Raw genomic sequence first — 17,457 nt, 5'->3', positions numbered from 1 at the left:
ATAGATTTGGGTGTTTAGCATTTTTCCACTTGACTTATAGTTTAGAGGCAAATAGTCCTTTTAAAATCTAAAAGGCATCCTGCCTTAAAAGGCCCCCAAAGCCCTGGTTCTAAAATACAATTTATAAAACATTCTCTGTCTGGGACAGAAGGGGAATGACCTATTTCTAGGAAACACTGTGGAGTGGTCTAGTGCCCTGGCTATATATCTATCCAACTTTATGGACATGGTCTGTCCTAGAATAATTTAGGATAAACTAACCTCTTATCTCTTAGTTGGAGGAAAGCCATGACTAGGGAAGAAGGACCCACTGCACATTTGTTTTTAGTCTGGTGACAAAAATATACTTTTCACAAACTGTACTATTTTACCTTTTCAGGTGTAACTGTGTGGAGCCCCATAATCCCAGCAATGACACACTAAAGGAATGGAGCGAGTCCAATATTTCTGTCTCTGACATAATTTGGGAGAACCTAACTGTGTCAGTAAGTGATACATTGAAAAATGAGTCATATATTGAATTGTATTATTGTTTGGTGGCTTTTGTTGACATTGTGAATGAATTATCACCACTAAGGTAACTTTTTTTTGAGTGCATACTGCTATAAAAGTGATAGTTTATTTTTTTTCTGGGGTTTTCTTTCATTATGAAGTATTTCTAATACCTAGTAGGCCTGCATTGCTCTAAAAGCACACATATACAGCATGATGTGACTAGACTAACTGAAAGCATATTAAATAACAATGGTGTTGACCTAAATGAAGCCATATGGCAGCAGTAAGTGGTCCTTCTGTGTAAAAAAAAACAGATGCTTTTACTTTACTCTGTAGTACTGTTCCAGCTATTCAGAATATGCTGAGGGTAAGGGGCTGTTTGTTATTATTTTAGTGCAAATATTGAAATCTTTGGGAGAACAAAAGTCAGTTTATTAACAAAATTCTGGCACCTCCCTCAGGAAGGGATTTGTTGTTTCCATTTTCTTCTGATCTCCCACTCAGGAAAGAGGTTGGCAACACATTTTTATTTTAAATCCCATACCTTTTTTAATTTTCTTTTTCTTATTATTTAAAGTATTACAAATAGTAGCAAATATCAAAAAACAAGAATAATTGATAAACATCTAACTCTGAAACTTGAAGAATTAGGAAGAGAACAACAAGAAAAGCCCAGAGTGAGCAGAAGCAAGGAAATATTAAATCCCATACCTTTTAAAAACTTTTTTCTTATCTCTACTTTGTGATTTCTCTCTTGCATAGCTGTTTCTCCATTCTGCTTAATCTATCATTATGTTTGTGCACTTCTTTTTTCATCTGTATTTGCATCCTTCACTTCTGTTTTGTCGAATCTTATAATTGGAAAAATTGAAAATGTTCTGCTTTAAATAAATATTTAAAAAAATCTGAGTCTTCCTAGTTTCTTTTTTATTTCCCTCAGTTACAAACATGATGATCCAAAGCTTTGTATAAGCTCAAACCCATTATAGCCATCAGCATAAAACTATATGAATTCAGTTCATTTTATGAAACACATATCATTTTAGTAAGCAAGCCAGTTAGTGGAACAAATAAATCTTTTTTGTTGTACAAATATTATAAAAATCTAAATGTGTTTTTTAATTGAGGTATAATTGACATGCAACATTATATTAATTTCAGGTATACAATATAATGATTCAATATTTGTATATATTGTGAAGTGACATCCACAATAAGTTTTTGTAACATTCATCACCACACATAGTTACAGAATTTTTTTCTTATGATGAGTACTTTTAAGGTCTACTCTCTTAATAACTTTTAAATATAAACATGAATTTTGTAAGAGCACTTGACCTATTGCCTATTTTGTCAATTTTCCCATTAAATGTTTCCTTTAGAATAAAAATCAAATTACTTACCCTCTGTATAAAATTCAATCTTGACCTATATTTTACTACCTTTATTCTTACCTTCATCATTTTCTCTAGAATAAGCCTTTACTTACTCTTGTTTTCTTCTTTTATAGTTAATATTTATTATGCCCTACTTTTTTTCCTAGAAAAATAATATTGCATGGTTATCCATTTACTGGATAACCATTATTACCTATATCATGGTTGATACATCTGACAGTGTATCTTCCAACTCCATTTTTTTTTTTTTTGGTAAACTATAAGGATGTTATGTCTAAAGAATCTCTTGCTTGTGTTCCTCACCATGGTGTTCTTTTCAATGCAGAAACCCCCAAAATCCCATCTCTAAATTATTTAACATGATCATCTACTCTATGTATTTTATATTGTCTGAATAATTTAATGCTAAATAACAATATTCTGTATAGCTGCAAATCCTGAATAATAACCCTCTAAAAGACTCACAGAACAATTGATCTGGCTTGCCATCAGTTAATTTTAGATATTAGAAGTTTTAGAGTCAAGCAGAGTAGAGTGAACAGTATTTTGCAATCAAAGCATATCCAGCATTTTGTTGTTGTTTTCAAAGTCCTGAACTAGGTGTTAACATTCTGGCATAAATTTTCCTATTATTTGTCATTAGTTAAAAGCTGCTTTTGAAATTGAATAATTGCTAATCTTGACCAGAAATAACCTTTATCACCAAAGGGAATGCTACATAATGAAAAAAAAAATTGTAATTTTTAAGTCAATGAAAACCATTGATTTTTTTGGTCTTAATTGTTATACCAGGGTTGTTGTTTTAAAGCATAATCACAAATTAGTAAAAGCATTTTACTAATAAAGCTTTGTGCTAATGGCTTATAACTACTTTGTAAAAATAATAATATAATATTTACTTTATATGTTGTTCACTTGACAGATTTTTTTAAATTACATTTTTACATATCTCATAAATTATAGTTTTACATTGCACATTCACAAAGAGCAAAGAACTTTAGCTTTCTGTGATTTTCCCAAACTGCTATATGCATAGTGAGTGTTCCATAAATATTCAATGATTATTTTGAAAGATAGTCCCATATCACAGATTTACTATTTAACATGTCTTGTTTTTGTTTATTTTCCACCTTTATTGAGGTATAATTGACAAAAATTATACATATTTAAGGTATACAACATGATGTTTTGATTACATGTATGCATCATGAGATGATTATCACAATCAAGTTAATTAATATACCAGCCCATCACATAGTTGCCTTTTTTGGTGAGAACAATTAAAATCTACTCTTAGCAAATTTCAACTATATAATACATTATTATTAAATATAGTCACTATGCTGTGGGTTAGATCTTCAGAACTTACTCATTCCACCTAACTGAAACTTTGGACCCTTTGATGCAATATTTCTCCATTTCCTCTTCCTCCCCCCAGCCTTTGGTAACCACCATTGTACTCTGCTTCTATGAGTTTGACTTTTTTTTTATTCCATATTTAAGTGAGATCATGCAGTGTTTGTTTTTCTGGCTTATTTTATTTAGCATAAAGTCTTCCAGGTTCATTTATGTTGTTGCAAATGACATGATTTCCTTCTTATTTTAAGGGTGAATAACATTCAACTGCATATTTATACCACATTTTCTTCATCCATAATTCTTTGGCAGACACAGGTTATTTCTGTATCTTGGCTGTTGTGAATAATGCTTAATACAAGTCTTTTGTGGCAAGCTGGAATACTTAGGTTTCTTCTGTTATATGTATTTTTAGCAGTATCTCAAAATCAGCCATTATAAGGAGTTCTTAAGCAAGGTTTAAAATATTCACAAGCATTTAACTTACAATTGGTTAATAGTCTTGGTGCCAGAATAACATATTTAGCTAGCATATTTAAGGGGCAGGACACTAATGCCAACTTCAACTTATTTTATCAAACTTGATTTTTACTAACTTATAAAATTATTAATACTTAGGATGTATTTGAAGGATAATTAGTAGAAATGAGTTTGGCAACAGGCATTTGTTTCATTTTATTTTGTAAGTGAAAGCATGTGTTAGACTCAACCTAAAAGATAAAGATTTAGATTTGGTTTCCACTTCTATATCTCAGGATATAGATGTAGAAGTGTGTGTGTGTGTGTGTGTGTGTGTGTGTGTGTGTGTGTGTGTTGGGGGTGGGGAATGGTTAGTATAAACCAGAAAATAAATGTAGAATTTAGTAGATTATACTTTTTAAAATATTAACATTCTGTGCCCCTCCCCCAAATAAATATCCTTTTCAAATTTACTTTGAATTAAAGTACCTAAGCAAGCTATTGGAAATTTATTATCTACACTAAGAGTAAGATGCAAATTGACCGTACCTTTGTAACGCCCACCAGCCAATCAGGAGTGGGTATGCAAATTAACCCAACAAAGATGGCAGGTTAATTTGCATATGCAGGCACTGAGCGGCCAGGGGCGTTCCACACTGCCCCCAGCTGCTCTGGGCCTCTGGGCAGTGTGGGAAGGCGGAAAGGCAGCTCCGGCCAGAGCAAAGGCGGTGCCGGCAGCCAGGGGAAGGAAGGCCCATTCTTGCATGAATCTTCGTGCATAGAGCCTCTAGTAGATTATAAGACAGTTAAACAATCCTTTGAAATGGCAAATGGCAGCTCTGTTCTTAAGAATTGAGAGCAAGACTCAGCCAAGTCGAAGGAACATTTTATAACTGCACGAAAGACTGCAGAAATCACAACTCTATGGATAATGAGTTTACAGAGGAGCTTGTAGCTCCTCTTTGTATTTAGTTGCTCAGCTTGCCCATTACTTTGCTTAGTAATTGCTCTACTAGTATCTCTGAACAGGGACAAGAGAAGGAACTAAAAAAAATGAAAGGATTTATTTTTGGTACTTTATTTTTACAGAGTTTTGAGAAAAGGAAAATTAAAGCTATAATTAAGGCCTGGAGGATTTTTCTTTGGTTTTTCAATTAGCCAAGTTATTGTGCTCTGTATTAACTTAACATGGATAATTGGAATTCAGCCTTAGCTAGCAAGGAAGGTATTTGCAGTTAGATTAGAAAAGGGGACAGAATTGTTTCAGATAATTATAAGGTATACTAACAATATTTCTTAATAATCCTAGCCTTAGAAGTAGCTGCTCCAACTAGATTTACTGGTTGATTATTTTTGAATAACAGTATAGCTGTCTGTGGTTTATTCTACAATCTTTTAAAAAATATATATTTTATTGATTTTTTACAGAGAGGAAGGGAGAGGGAGAGAGAGTTAGAAACATTGATGAGAGAGAAACATCAATCAGCTGCCTCCTGCACACCCCATACTGGGGATGTGCCCTCAACTAAGGTACATGCCCTTGACCGGAATCAAACCTGGGACCCTTGAGTCCACAGGCTGGCGCTCTATCCACTGAGCCAAACCGGTCAAGGCTTATTCTACAATCTTTTGAAGGTATTTATTTTTTTGCTATACAAGGGCTCCAGGGCCCAAGGCATTGTTCAGTGGGAGGACTCTGTGTTATTGACCAATCCATCAGTGCATTTGTTTCTTTAAAATCTCTGTACCATGGCACAATTCCATTTCTGTTCAGGTCCAGAATATCTCAAGGATTGATTAAGTCACTGATTCATTTAAGCAATTATTTTCTCTGTTTTAAAATAAAAGTAAATACATTAGTAATCTAATCTTTAAAATAAAATAAGAGAAACCAAAATAATTTTAAAAGGAAATTTTCAATTTCAAAATATTAATGTTTAAAATGCTCAGGTTTTCTTGGAGAAAGGATTTTTTTTTTTTTTACTTTGCTGCCACCTCATGGCTAAGGCAGTAATTAGCCATGATCCTTCAGGGGCTTATAAAAATATATGCTGGGGGAAAAAAGACCACGGAGAGTCATAGAAAATATGAGCTCTGTCTTGCTCATGAAGTAACATTTTTTGTTGTTGTTGTTCTGTGATCTGAGTTCGGGCCCAATCTTTGACTCACAATTTCATTTCAGTAATAACATAACATAGTTTTCTTGTTGCCTTTCTCATCTTTTTCAGTAGATTTTGGATTAGATAATTTTACAAAATCATTGTTCTTCCTTGATAAGTAATAATATCCCCACCATGGACACTGTATTTGTATCACAGTTCTACCGCCACCAGCAGCACTGAGATCAGAGCAAATTACTTAAACTCTGTCCCAGTTTCCTCAGACGTGAAATCAAAGTAATAACATCTACCTAGTTTGTAAGCTTGATGTGCAAATTAAATAAGGTGATGTACTTAAATGGTTTGGCATAGTGTCTGACCTAGTAATCAGTCACTATGAAGTATGTCAAATTTTCAGTAAATATGCTGTTAGGAACTTAGTTGTATAAGCTTAAATACATATTATTGGTAAATCAATTTTATAGATTTAAATTTAATTTGAAAAAGGCCAAAATTTTAAAAGTGGTTCATGCTCAAATTTCACATAAGACTTTGATATTTCTCACTACTGAACCTGTCCAGATAGAAGCTGTGGAGCATAGGGTGCTGTTAAATCATGGTGAGGGCCATAGATTCAGTATCTCCACGGCAGCTGGCCTCAGATGTTGGACGTCTGAAGGGACTGTGTCTATTTTTCTTAAGAGCTCCGTTTGTTTTACTTCCTCTGGCAGGAATGCAAGTCATTGCACGGAGAGTATGTGGGACGAGCCTGTGGCCACGAGCACCCATACGTTCCAGATGTTCTGTTTTGGTCCGTGATCCTGTTCTTTTCCACAGTTACTCTGTCAGCCACGCTGAAGCAGTTCAAGACTAGCCGCTATTTTCCAACCAAGGTACTTAGACTACAATTTTCTGGATTAAAACATAAACCTACATAAAGCAGATTATGAAGGCATACATGTTTTGAGAAAAAAGAAAGAGCAGTTGCTGTGATGAACGGAGCCACTAAAAAGCTTTTGTGTGAGTAGGCTGCCAGGTTAGGAGTGGAGGGAGCAGAGGAGGAAGGTGAAGGAAAAGCATTTTGAGACAGGTGCTGGAAGTGCCCATGAACTCCAGGCTTCTCTCCTTCAAATCCCAAAGATTAGCTCCCACTCTCCCACTTCCATTTTTGGAAATTGAAAGTACACACTGCAGTAGTGATTGTCACTCCCTTCAGTGAACAGTGGGAGCTATTCCAGCCTGACAGATACCTCCTTGGAGCCACTGGCACACTCTAACTGGGAGAGCCCCTGCAAAGCCCATTGGAATACTATTCTCTTACATTTCAAAGTGTCAGTCCCTCCCCTAACCCACCACGTTTGCATCTGCATATTTGGAAAGGAAAGTAAACAGAGACACAGCTTAGTTCAATATTTAACACTGCAAAGTAACACCTATAATGTCTGACTCAGCCAATAAAAAACAAGCTTTTTAAGGATGAGCTGATGATTATAATAAAAATTCCACCCTGGGAAAATGTTTCAAGAACTGTTTCTTCTGCAGAAAACTTCAGTTTTCGTCACCTCCTCCCATAAGCTGGAAGGTTTATTTCTTTCCCTTGAAAGTTTAATTTGATTAAATTATTTTTGTAACTTGAAACAATAATCTATATTTTTGTGTGTGTCATAAAGTCATCCTAATAAAGAAGCCAGATCTTGTTGATCATTGTATTAAGATTTTTGCTGAAAGATGGCTTTATATATGAGATGGCTTTAAAGCTGGCTTACACAGAAGAACTTTTAATTTTTTCTACTCTGTTGTGCACATTCCTTGCTGCCATTCTGATATCCCAGATATACTAACTAAAATATTATGCTTCTTCAATAAAAACGATGATTTTATTTTATGGTGCGTCAGGTTTATCATATTAAAATGTTGCCTGTGTGAGAAAGAGTCCTAAAATGTAGCCAAATTCTGGCCTTGCAACCTTATTCTATGTTCTAAATATTCACGCACTTAGCTTCATAATAAACTTAGATTTTAAATAAAAATTAAAATAGCACAATAACCATTACAGCGATTTCACAATGCCTGTTTCTGGAAAGGTTGAGTGTGTATCCATCTAATGACAGTTACATAAATATACATTCAGGTTCTGACAGAGCTAATGATAATATTCTAGTATGCATAGCATATAATATTGTGATGTTATGTCATAAAGTTTTTGTAAAGAAAGATTATGTTCCTGAGTATTCCTGTCTATTTATAGTTTCTTCAGGTGACAAATGTTTTCATTATTTTTAGGTTCGATCCATAGTGAGTGACTTTGCTGTCTTTCTTACAATTCTGTGTATGGTTTTAATTGACTATGCCACTGGGATCCCATCTCCAAAACTACAAGTACCAAGTGTTTTCAAGGTGAACTTACAGCATTTTCTATTTACCTCTTCATCTCTGTAGGCCAAATCTTCACTTAGATAATGGCTAGAAATCTAGAACTTGGGGTTTTGATGAAAATATAAAGCTATAGATTAGTAAAATGCCCATAAGTATGACTAAAACTTTGGTCTACTATTTAAAAAAATGAGGAACCACAGAAATAGAATCCTGGAGGCCACTTGAAAATATTTCCTGTCAATTTTGCCAGTTGAAATATCTATATATAAGACTCCTAAGAGTTAAGGAAGCATTTTGAAGCTAAGGGAAATGCATTATCTTGATGCAGAATTGCCCAGTGAATAATACTTAAAAATAGGTCTGAAACAGAATTCTGACCATGTTACTAAGAGTGTGACCCTGGTTGAGTTCCTTAAACTTGATTTTTCTCATTTATCAAACAGAGCTACGGACTTCCTCATAGAATTATTGTCAAAGGCTTCTTCTGGGATTCATCTCAGGCACAGCCATGTTTAGAACCCTCCCCTGAGCCCCTAATGTCACCAGTTGTCTTTTTGCTGTTTTCAGATAATGGCCTGTGCATATATCTAAAATAAGGTTACACACAGTTGTCAACTGTAAAGATAGATATATTTGTAAATATGAATATATATATATGTATATGTATACATATATATATATATATATATATAAATTTGCCAACTGGAAATGGTAAATATTATTTTATCTAATATAGTTTATAAGAACACAGATTTTTGAGCCAGTCAGTCAGGGTTCAAATCCTGTCTCCAGCACTTACTAGCTTTGGGATTTTGAGCAATTTATTGGATCTCTCTATGTCTCAGTTTTTTAATCTGTACCTCCTTATGTGTTGCTAAGGAAAGAATGAGTTAAAATATTTAAAGCACTTAGAATGGTGCCGGTACCTTATAAATGCTTTGTAAATATTAGTGTTATTCATTATTATTATTATTATTATTATTATTAATGTAAACATTAGTATTATTCACTCAGCATATCAGTTTATAATTAGGGTTTTCCTGGTAGCATCTGTAAAATTTAATTTGATTAGGTATTCATTAATCTAGCTCATAACTATGTACATTCTTTTATTTTTCACAGCCCACCAGAGATGATCGTGGCTGGTTTGTTACACCTGTAGGTCCAAATCCATGGTGGACAGTAATAGCTGCTATTATTCCAGCTTTGCTGTGTACTATTCTAATTTTCATGGACCAACAGATTACAGCTGTCATAATCAACAGAAAAGAGCATAAGCTAAAGGTATATTTTAACATTAATTTTAATGTAAATTATTATGACTTGACTGACATCAATTGATGTTCATTATACTTTATATTCTGTAGTCATTTTTATAATGAAATATTAAAATAATGCTTTCAAGTTCATACTTTTTATTGTTTATATTCAGGATATTCTGTATTACAATAAACAAAGTTAATTGTTTTTAGTTAGTTAATTAATTAATCAATAATACTTGGCTGAGCTCTAAACTCTGAAACCTTACCTTCAGGGTTTAAAATAAAAACAGTGCCTAAATTCTAACTTTCTTTACCATGTTTAACATATTTTAATGAAATAATCTATTCTGGTGAAGTGCATCTTTACCAATTTATCTTACATTGGGGATTTCTTTACTTTTTGATTTGACCCTAAATATGTCTATTAGATTACATTCATTATTGGAACAAATTACATCTTCAGATATTTCTTGTTTTCTTTAGTTATTCCTCTGTCTATAATGCCCATGACAAAAAAAAAAAACCCAGTTATAAATGTTATAGACTGTAAGTGACACCTCTATTGAGTTTTATTGCAGATTTTAATGCCTGCCTTTTTTACAAAGAGAATGAATATGGATATGTTTTATATTCTGACCCTGCCATTTTGCAACTGAGAATAATCAAAGTTGTTTATTGGTATACAATTTGTCTGAGATATGTAATCTGAGTGCTATCACTTATAAGAACATGTTAAATAAAATCAAAATCATTGAATGGTTACAAATTATCTAAATCAATTGTTGTAAAAACAGAACATGCACAATCTTGTTTTATTTTGGAATCATGTACATACTCTAAACTCTAGGAAAAGGTTCATTGTCAGAGCAACAGAAATCATGCTCCAAAGGATTTATAAGTATGTTTGTTAGAAAGATTAAAATCTCTGATTGAACTATTAGATGGTAAACAGTAAAAACTTAAATGTAAGAAAGCACAATGATTTGTAATAAATCTTACTAAAAATGAATTTTCTGTATATAATGGAGAGTGTGTCTATCTTAAAACAAAGAGCATTCTTCATTCTCTTTGTAAAAAGTAACTTAAAAGTGCTCACAACCTTTTTTGAAAGTTCATTCAATTCACTTGTTTTTGTCAAATAAAATCTTAATTACTAAGGATATGTTTTACAAAAACATTTCATAAAGTCGTAGGAACTAGACCAGTAGTGTGCTGGTATATATTTAACAACCAGTTCTCTGCATTTAACAAAGAGAGCGATCTTGATTTACAATGTTTGCTATTTTAATAGTATGAACACCCCATCACCGCATGGCCCATTGTATGCTACCAGTGTGACATCAATTGGCAGGAAAATTAAACAATTGGCTCTGATAGCCTATATGAGCTGGCTCCCAAAACATCGCTGAACTACGCAATTCAGTATTAGAAACAGAACCATTTACAATCCTCAAAACAAGGAATTCAGACTCCTAAGTTTAATAGTCTACTTACTTAATATCAATCATTTAAAAGTATTTGCTTTTAAAATATTAACCTTCTGCAAAAGCAAATGTCACCACTACCTAATTATTAAAGTTATATAGTTGCTTAAATAGATCTATAAAGCAGGTGTAACTACTTTATATTGAATATTTTTAGTCTGCTACTCTCTAAGAAGTAGGAAAACATTTTTCCTAGACACCAGTTTATTTTTTAAAGCTGAAAACGCCTATACTTTTTCATTATCAAGTAACATATGATTTTAGTTTTTTTAGATAATATGCAAAGTTAAAAGAAAAAAGTGGAAAACACTATCATTTCATTACCTAGAGATAACTTCATTAACATTTTTATATATACCCAAACATATATTTTTATACTACATATGTCACTTGCATTTTTTCACATAAGAGCATTATCATGGAAATCATCCAATGTCAACAATGCAAATCTGCATTATCATTTTATTTTTTAATATTTATTGTTGAAATATGTTCTCTTTTTCCTCTATTGACCCCTTCTAGCCTACCCCCACCATTTTCCCTCCCCCACAGGCATTCACCACCATATTGTCTTTGTCCATGGGTTATGAATATATTCACACAAGTTCTTTGGTTGATCTCTTCCCACCCACCCACCCCTGCCTTCCCCCTGAGATTCCACAGTCTGTTCCATGTTTCTGTGTCTCTGGATCTATTTTGTTCATCAGTTTATTTTGTTCATTAGATTCCATATATGAATGAGATCATATGATACTTGTCTTTCTCTGACCAACTTATTTTGCTTAGCGTAATTCTCTCCAGGTCCTTCCATGCTGTCTCAAAGGGTAAGAGATCCTTCTTTTTTTACTGCTGCATAGTATTCCATGGTGTAAATGTACCACAGCTTTTTTATCCAGTCATCTAGTGATGGGTACTTGGACTGTTCCCAGATCTTAGCATGTAATCTTAGTAAATTGTGCTGCTATGAACATAGGGATGCATACATTCTTTCTGATTGATGTTTTGGGTTTCTTAGGATATATTCCTAGAAATGGGATCACTGGGTCAAATGGTAGTTCCATATTTAATTTTTTGAGGAAACTCCATACTGTTTTCCATACCAATCTGTATTCCTACCAGCAGTGTACTAGAATTCCCTTTTCTCCACATCCTCACCAGCACTTGTCATTTGTTGATTTGTTGATGGTAACCATTCTGACAGATGTGAGGTGATACCTCATCGTCATTTTAATTTGCATCTCTCTGATGATCAGTGACTTTGAACATTTTTTTCATATATCTCTTGACCATCTAGATGTCCACTTTGGAGAAATGTCTATTTAGGTCCTTTGCGCATTTTTTAAAATTGGATTGTTTGTCTTTCTTTTGTTAAGTTGTATGAGTCCCTTATATATTTTGGATGTTATCAGAGGTATCATCGCCAAATATGTTCTCCCATAGAGTGAGTTTCCTTTTCATTTTGTTGATGGTTTCTTTTGCTGTGCAGAGCTTTTAATTTTAATGTAGCAGGATACAAAATTAACAGAAATCTATGGCATTTTTATACACCACAATAAATTCTCAGAAAGAGAAACTAAAAAAAAAAAAAAAAACGACAAAAAAATCTATTTACCATTGCAACAAAAAATTAAGATACTTAGGAATAAACTTAACCAAGAAGGTAAAAGACTTGTACTCAGAAAGCTACAGAACATAAAAAAAAAGAGATAGAGGAAGAGATAAACAAGTGGGAAAATATACTGTGTTCATGGATTGGTAGAATTAACATAATTAAAATGTCCATTCTATCCAAAGCAATCTATAGATTCAATGCAATCCCTATTAAAACACCAATGGCATATTTCACATCTCTAGAACAAATACTCCAAAAATTTATATGGAACCAAAGAAGACCCCGAATAGCTGCAGCAATCTTGAGAAAGAAGAACAAAATTGGAGGTATCACAATACCAGATATCAAGTTATACTACAAAGCCACTATAATCAAAACAGCCTGATACTGGCACAAGAACAGGCATATAGATCAAGGAACACAACAGAGACCCCAGAAATGGACCCAAGCCGTTACGCTCAATTAATATTTGACAAAAGAGGCAAGAGCATACAATGGAGTCAAAGTCTCTTCAATAAATGGTGTTGGGAATATTGGACAGATACATGCAAAAAAATGAAACTAGACCACCAACTTACACTATACACAAGAATAAACTCAAAATGGATAAAAAACTTAAATGTAAGTCGTGAAACCATAAAAATCCTAGAAGAAAACATAGGCAGCAAAATCTCAGACATCTCTTGTAGCTATATGTTTGTAGCTACATCTCCTAGGGTAGAGGAAACTAGGGAGAAAATAAAAAAGTGGGACTGCATTATCATTTTAAATGGCTGTATATATATTTCATTATATGACACACTAGAGGCCAGGTGCATGAATTTGTGCACCAGTGGGGTCCCTTGGCCTGGCCTGCGGGATCGGGCTGGAACTGGCTCTCCGACATCCCCCAAGGGGTCCCAGATTACAAGAGGGCACAGGCCAGGTCAAGGGACCCCACTGGTGCACGATCAGGGCCGGGGAGAGATGTGGGAGGTTGGCTAGCTAGGGAGGGACCGCGGGAGGGCTCCAGGGCATGTCCAGCCCATCTTGCTCAGTCTAGGATCAGCCAGAGCCCAGCAGCAAGCTAACCTACTGGTTGGAGCGTCTGCCCCCTGGTGGTCAGTGCACATCATAGTGACTGGTCGACCAGTTGACTGTCTGCCCCCTAGTGGTCAGTGCACATCATAGTGAGTGGTTGAGTGGCGTTAGCATATCATTAGCATATTACGCTTTGATTGGTTGGTTGAATGGCCGACTGGTTGACCGGACACTTAGCATATTAGGCTTTTATTATATAGGATGTTATAAATTAAACAAAATAGATCATATTTTAAGAATAAAATAAGCTGTGTAATCATTGCTTCCTTTCAAAGGAAAACATTTTTTAAGTCTTTATATTTAGGCAGGAATTCCACAGATTTCACTGAAAAATTATTCTTTTAAAGATTATCAGCTAAACTGATGGAGGCAGTATTGTTTTCTAAGTACTAGTGGACTCATATTAAAACAAAATGTGGAAGTAAGTGAAGATTTGCTGAAGGTGGTACTTTTTTTTTTTGGCCATTCTCCGTCGTTACTCTTTCCTGGTCTCTCAGAATTATAAATCACACAGCACTTCTTTCTGTTCTTCATAAGCCTCTGGTTGGCCCTTGACATTCACCATCTTTGCTAAACTCCAATATGATGTATTTCCTTCTCTGCCTATCATGTAGAATAGCTAAAATATAGTAAAGCATTCTTTATGTGGACTTTCAAGTACTTGCATTTATAGAATTAAATGTAGAACAAAAACATTTAATATTTTGGTCACTAAAATAAATTTGAGGCTATATTAGTACACTATATTACATTATTTGTATATGACTTTTTTATTATACAAAGAAATGACCATATATTCAAAAGATTCATAATTTTTTCCCTTTAATAGTTATCAATAGAGCAAATCTCACTCAATCAAACTCTGGTATATTTCCCCAAGTAGAAGAGCCAGTCTATTCTTTGTCGCTTTGAGTCTGAACATCCCATCTTCCCCCTTGGCTATGGATATTTTCAAAGCAAGTTCCTTGCAGTGAAGATATATTTTATTTACATGGAACACTTTTTTTTTCTCTTTGGCCTCTAACCTTTGTCTTCTGTAAGCGTTGGTATGGTGTGGTCTATTGCTACTGATTATCTTGTTAACAATAACAGTCTTTACTCAGAATAATGGTTTGGTCTAAAGCCGTTCTCTCCACCTGTTGCTTCCCTGAAATGTTTGCACTATCTCCTGGCTTTGACTTGAGCCACATTGTCACAGAAAGACATGTGTTTCTTAGGTATATCCTAAGACCACAAGTAAACCACATTTTCAGCTTTTAGTTATTTTGTTCCTCACTTGAAAGCTCATTTTTGCCTTGAGTGGAGCATTTCCAGAAATAGTTCAATGAAGTATGTTTTGTGGTTTCTGTATCAAGCACCTGATGGATTCCACAACTTGTGTCTAAAGGTATCTAAGTCAATACCATATATCCAAGTCACCTTGGAATTCAGCTTTTCATTCCTTATCTCTCCCAGACTTATAGTGGAGGTCTTTTCACCTTTTCCTTATTTCTATTACCAAAACTAGTAGTTGGTTTTCTTTTAAAAGAACTTTTCATGCCACTAAAAATGGTTTTTATTATTTTGTGAGTGTTACTACATTACACAGGAATGACATGTTGACCTACAGAGGCTAAGTCCAACTCACTGGCACAGTAATTTACTCTTCCCTTAGAATGAAGAAGCTCAAAATTAGCTCACTGTGCCTCATGACCTTTCGGTTGATCATGGTGATCACATCGTAAGATAGATAAATGTCAAATCACTATGTTGTGCACCTGAAAATAATATAATATTGTATGTCAACTATACTTTAATTAAAAGATTTAAAAGCTGTAAATGTAAACATTTGAGAATGCAAATTATCATCTACATTATATATAGATATAAATCCATACTCTATCTAGCATCTTTTGCTTGTTCATCTCTTTCCAAGAGAAGTGGAATAGGCATAGGTTAAATGAATCTCTTTGAAAAGCATTACACATGTTCAAATAAAAAAAGTCTTTTCTAAAAGCGGAAAGAGAGATATTATTTTACGGAAAAGAAAGTTTCTGTTCAGGTACAACTGTGGGCTTTTCTACATGTTTCTGTAGACAGTTCAGGCTTCTTTTGACATCATTTTTAATAAACAGCAATACAATCCGAGATCACTTGAGTAAATGAATGCATTTGCAGCATTCATTTGGCACCACATTCTCTTGATGATTATGGCATTTGATATGTTCTTTTTTGCCCTCTTTGTCAGCCTGGTTCTTCATGTCAATCTATAGTCTTTTATGTGGTTAACTTGACAGATGCAGGAAATTGCTGCCAAGCTTTGAAATGAATTTTTTCAGCAGTGGCATCTGGGTATCAGATGGTCCTCTTGGCTGGCCTCTTGTCTTGCTGTATGTTGGTTTTAGTGGGGTCTGCTGTAGCATCACCTGTTGCTATGCTCCCTTTTCCTTCCATATGTCCATGTCCCATGATTCATGGATGAATGTGAGAATAAAAGCTCTGATTCTGTCTTTATTTCAGAAAAAAATTCTACAGAAATATGTTCGAAGGTGCAGAGTTCCCTCTTTGACAAAGGGATACTTCCCTTTGGCTGGCATGCCTATCAGCTAATAATTTGGTTGCAAAGACCAAGTTTTTAAAGACATGTTAAATGAAAGAGAAGGAGAAGAATGACGATTAATGAGTGAAAGTGCCAGAACTGCTTTATTTTTTCCATTCACGTTAAGATGCTGCCATTGTTGTACAGCATGACCAGGGGAAGCTGTATTTTTGTTTTTATTATATACTTGTACTTTACAAAGTTAGCTTTTTAAATTTAAAAAGAAATTATTTCCTCTGAGAGCATTATTTTTTTCTGCTTCCTGCAAGCGAGAATCTGTTTACATTATTTTAGAAACACTTTATAAGAGGTACAGGAAATCACTATCATGAAGTCCTTCCTCATATTATTAAGCCATAGTCAACATGGGTCCTGGGAAAATCCAGGGTGTACAGGCTCAAGGCCCCATGTCCTCTGCCCTCTGAAGCTTATCCCCGCTACTAGCGTGCTTCCATTCTTTCTCAGCAGTACTACAGCTCCGCACAGCCCCAGGGGCCGTCATTCACACTGTACTCCCCCAGACGCTGGGGCTTGAGCAAGTCCTTCACTATTCTTGCTCCTTCTCACTCCTGAGTCCCTAGGACAAAGCAGTTTTCTAACTGGCTAAGATATTGTCCTTTCAAGGGACCAAATTTGAGTTTTAGTCCATGCATCGACATCTTCCAAAATGTTCTGCAAAAGGACCTAAGGAACAAACTGTGGCCCTGGTGACGCTTATTCCTTCCTGTCCCTTTTTGTTTAAGTGGATATCAGGGTGTTTCTCTGCCCACTCTTGAGATCCTAGTAATGAAGATCTTTCCTGCATTACTTGCCAAGAAAAGTTTCCAGCAACTTCTTCACAAGGGAAACTGGGTTTAGGCAGTGGGGTGAATGGAGCATTGCCCCGCGCAGCTGACCCAAGGAAGAGTACCACTGACTGGACAAGGAGGAGGTCATTGCGTGGATGTCTCCCATTGCCTCCTTGTCATCCTGCACTTTTACAATTTGGCAGGGATAGGCAGAAAGAAAGTACAATGGACTTAAAAGGTGTTTTACTTAATAAAACAATTAAAAAAGCAAAATAGCAGAAAGAAAATACTACCATGACAAATATGCCACAAATAATCCATATGTTTCACTCCAGGCTATATGAGTTTTCATATTAACTGTAAACTGCTTACAGTTTGGTAAAACTGCCTGTAAAAAAAAGCCAAAATTATTCTTCTAGAAGAATTGGTAATGTCTGCTCATGCTCATGACAACAAATTTAACAGCTATAT

The 17,457-nt window shown here is 34.7% G+C and overlaps 1 protein-coding gene across 14 annotated transcripts in view; it reads left to right on the top strand.

Annotated features, from left to right (window-relative positions):
• Positions 1-17,457, top strand: part of SLC4A10 (solute carrier family 4 member 10) — a 276,790-nt gene that overhangs the window by 216,699 nt on the left and 42,634 nt on the right. For all 14 annotated transcript variants that reach the window (XM_080668207.1, XM_080668214.1, XM_080668208.1 and 11 more), the window contains 4 exons: positions 380-485; positions 6,538-6,699; positions 8,090-8,203; positions 9,305-9,466. In XM_080668207.1, the coding sequence (XP_080524333.1) occupies positions 380-485; positions 6,538-6,699; positions 8,090-8,203; positions 9,305-9,466 (544 nt within the window). The remainder of the gene's footprint in view (positions 1-379; positions 486-6,537; positions 6,700-8,089; positions 8,204-9,304; positions 9,467-17,457) is intronic.

Source organism: Plecotus auritus (assembly GCF_963455305.1).
Source record: "Plecotus auritus genome assembly, chromosome: 5".
NCBI lineage: Eukaryota > Metazoa > Chordata > Mammalia > Chiroptera > Vespertilionidae > Plecotus > Plecotus auritus.
Note: the sequence above shows the minus strand (reverse complement) of the source record. Positions and strands in the feature narration are given on the sequence as shown.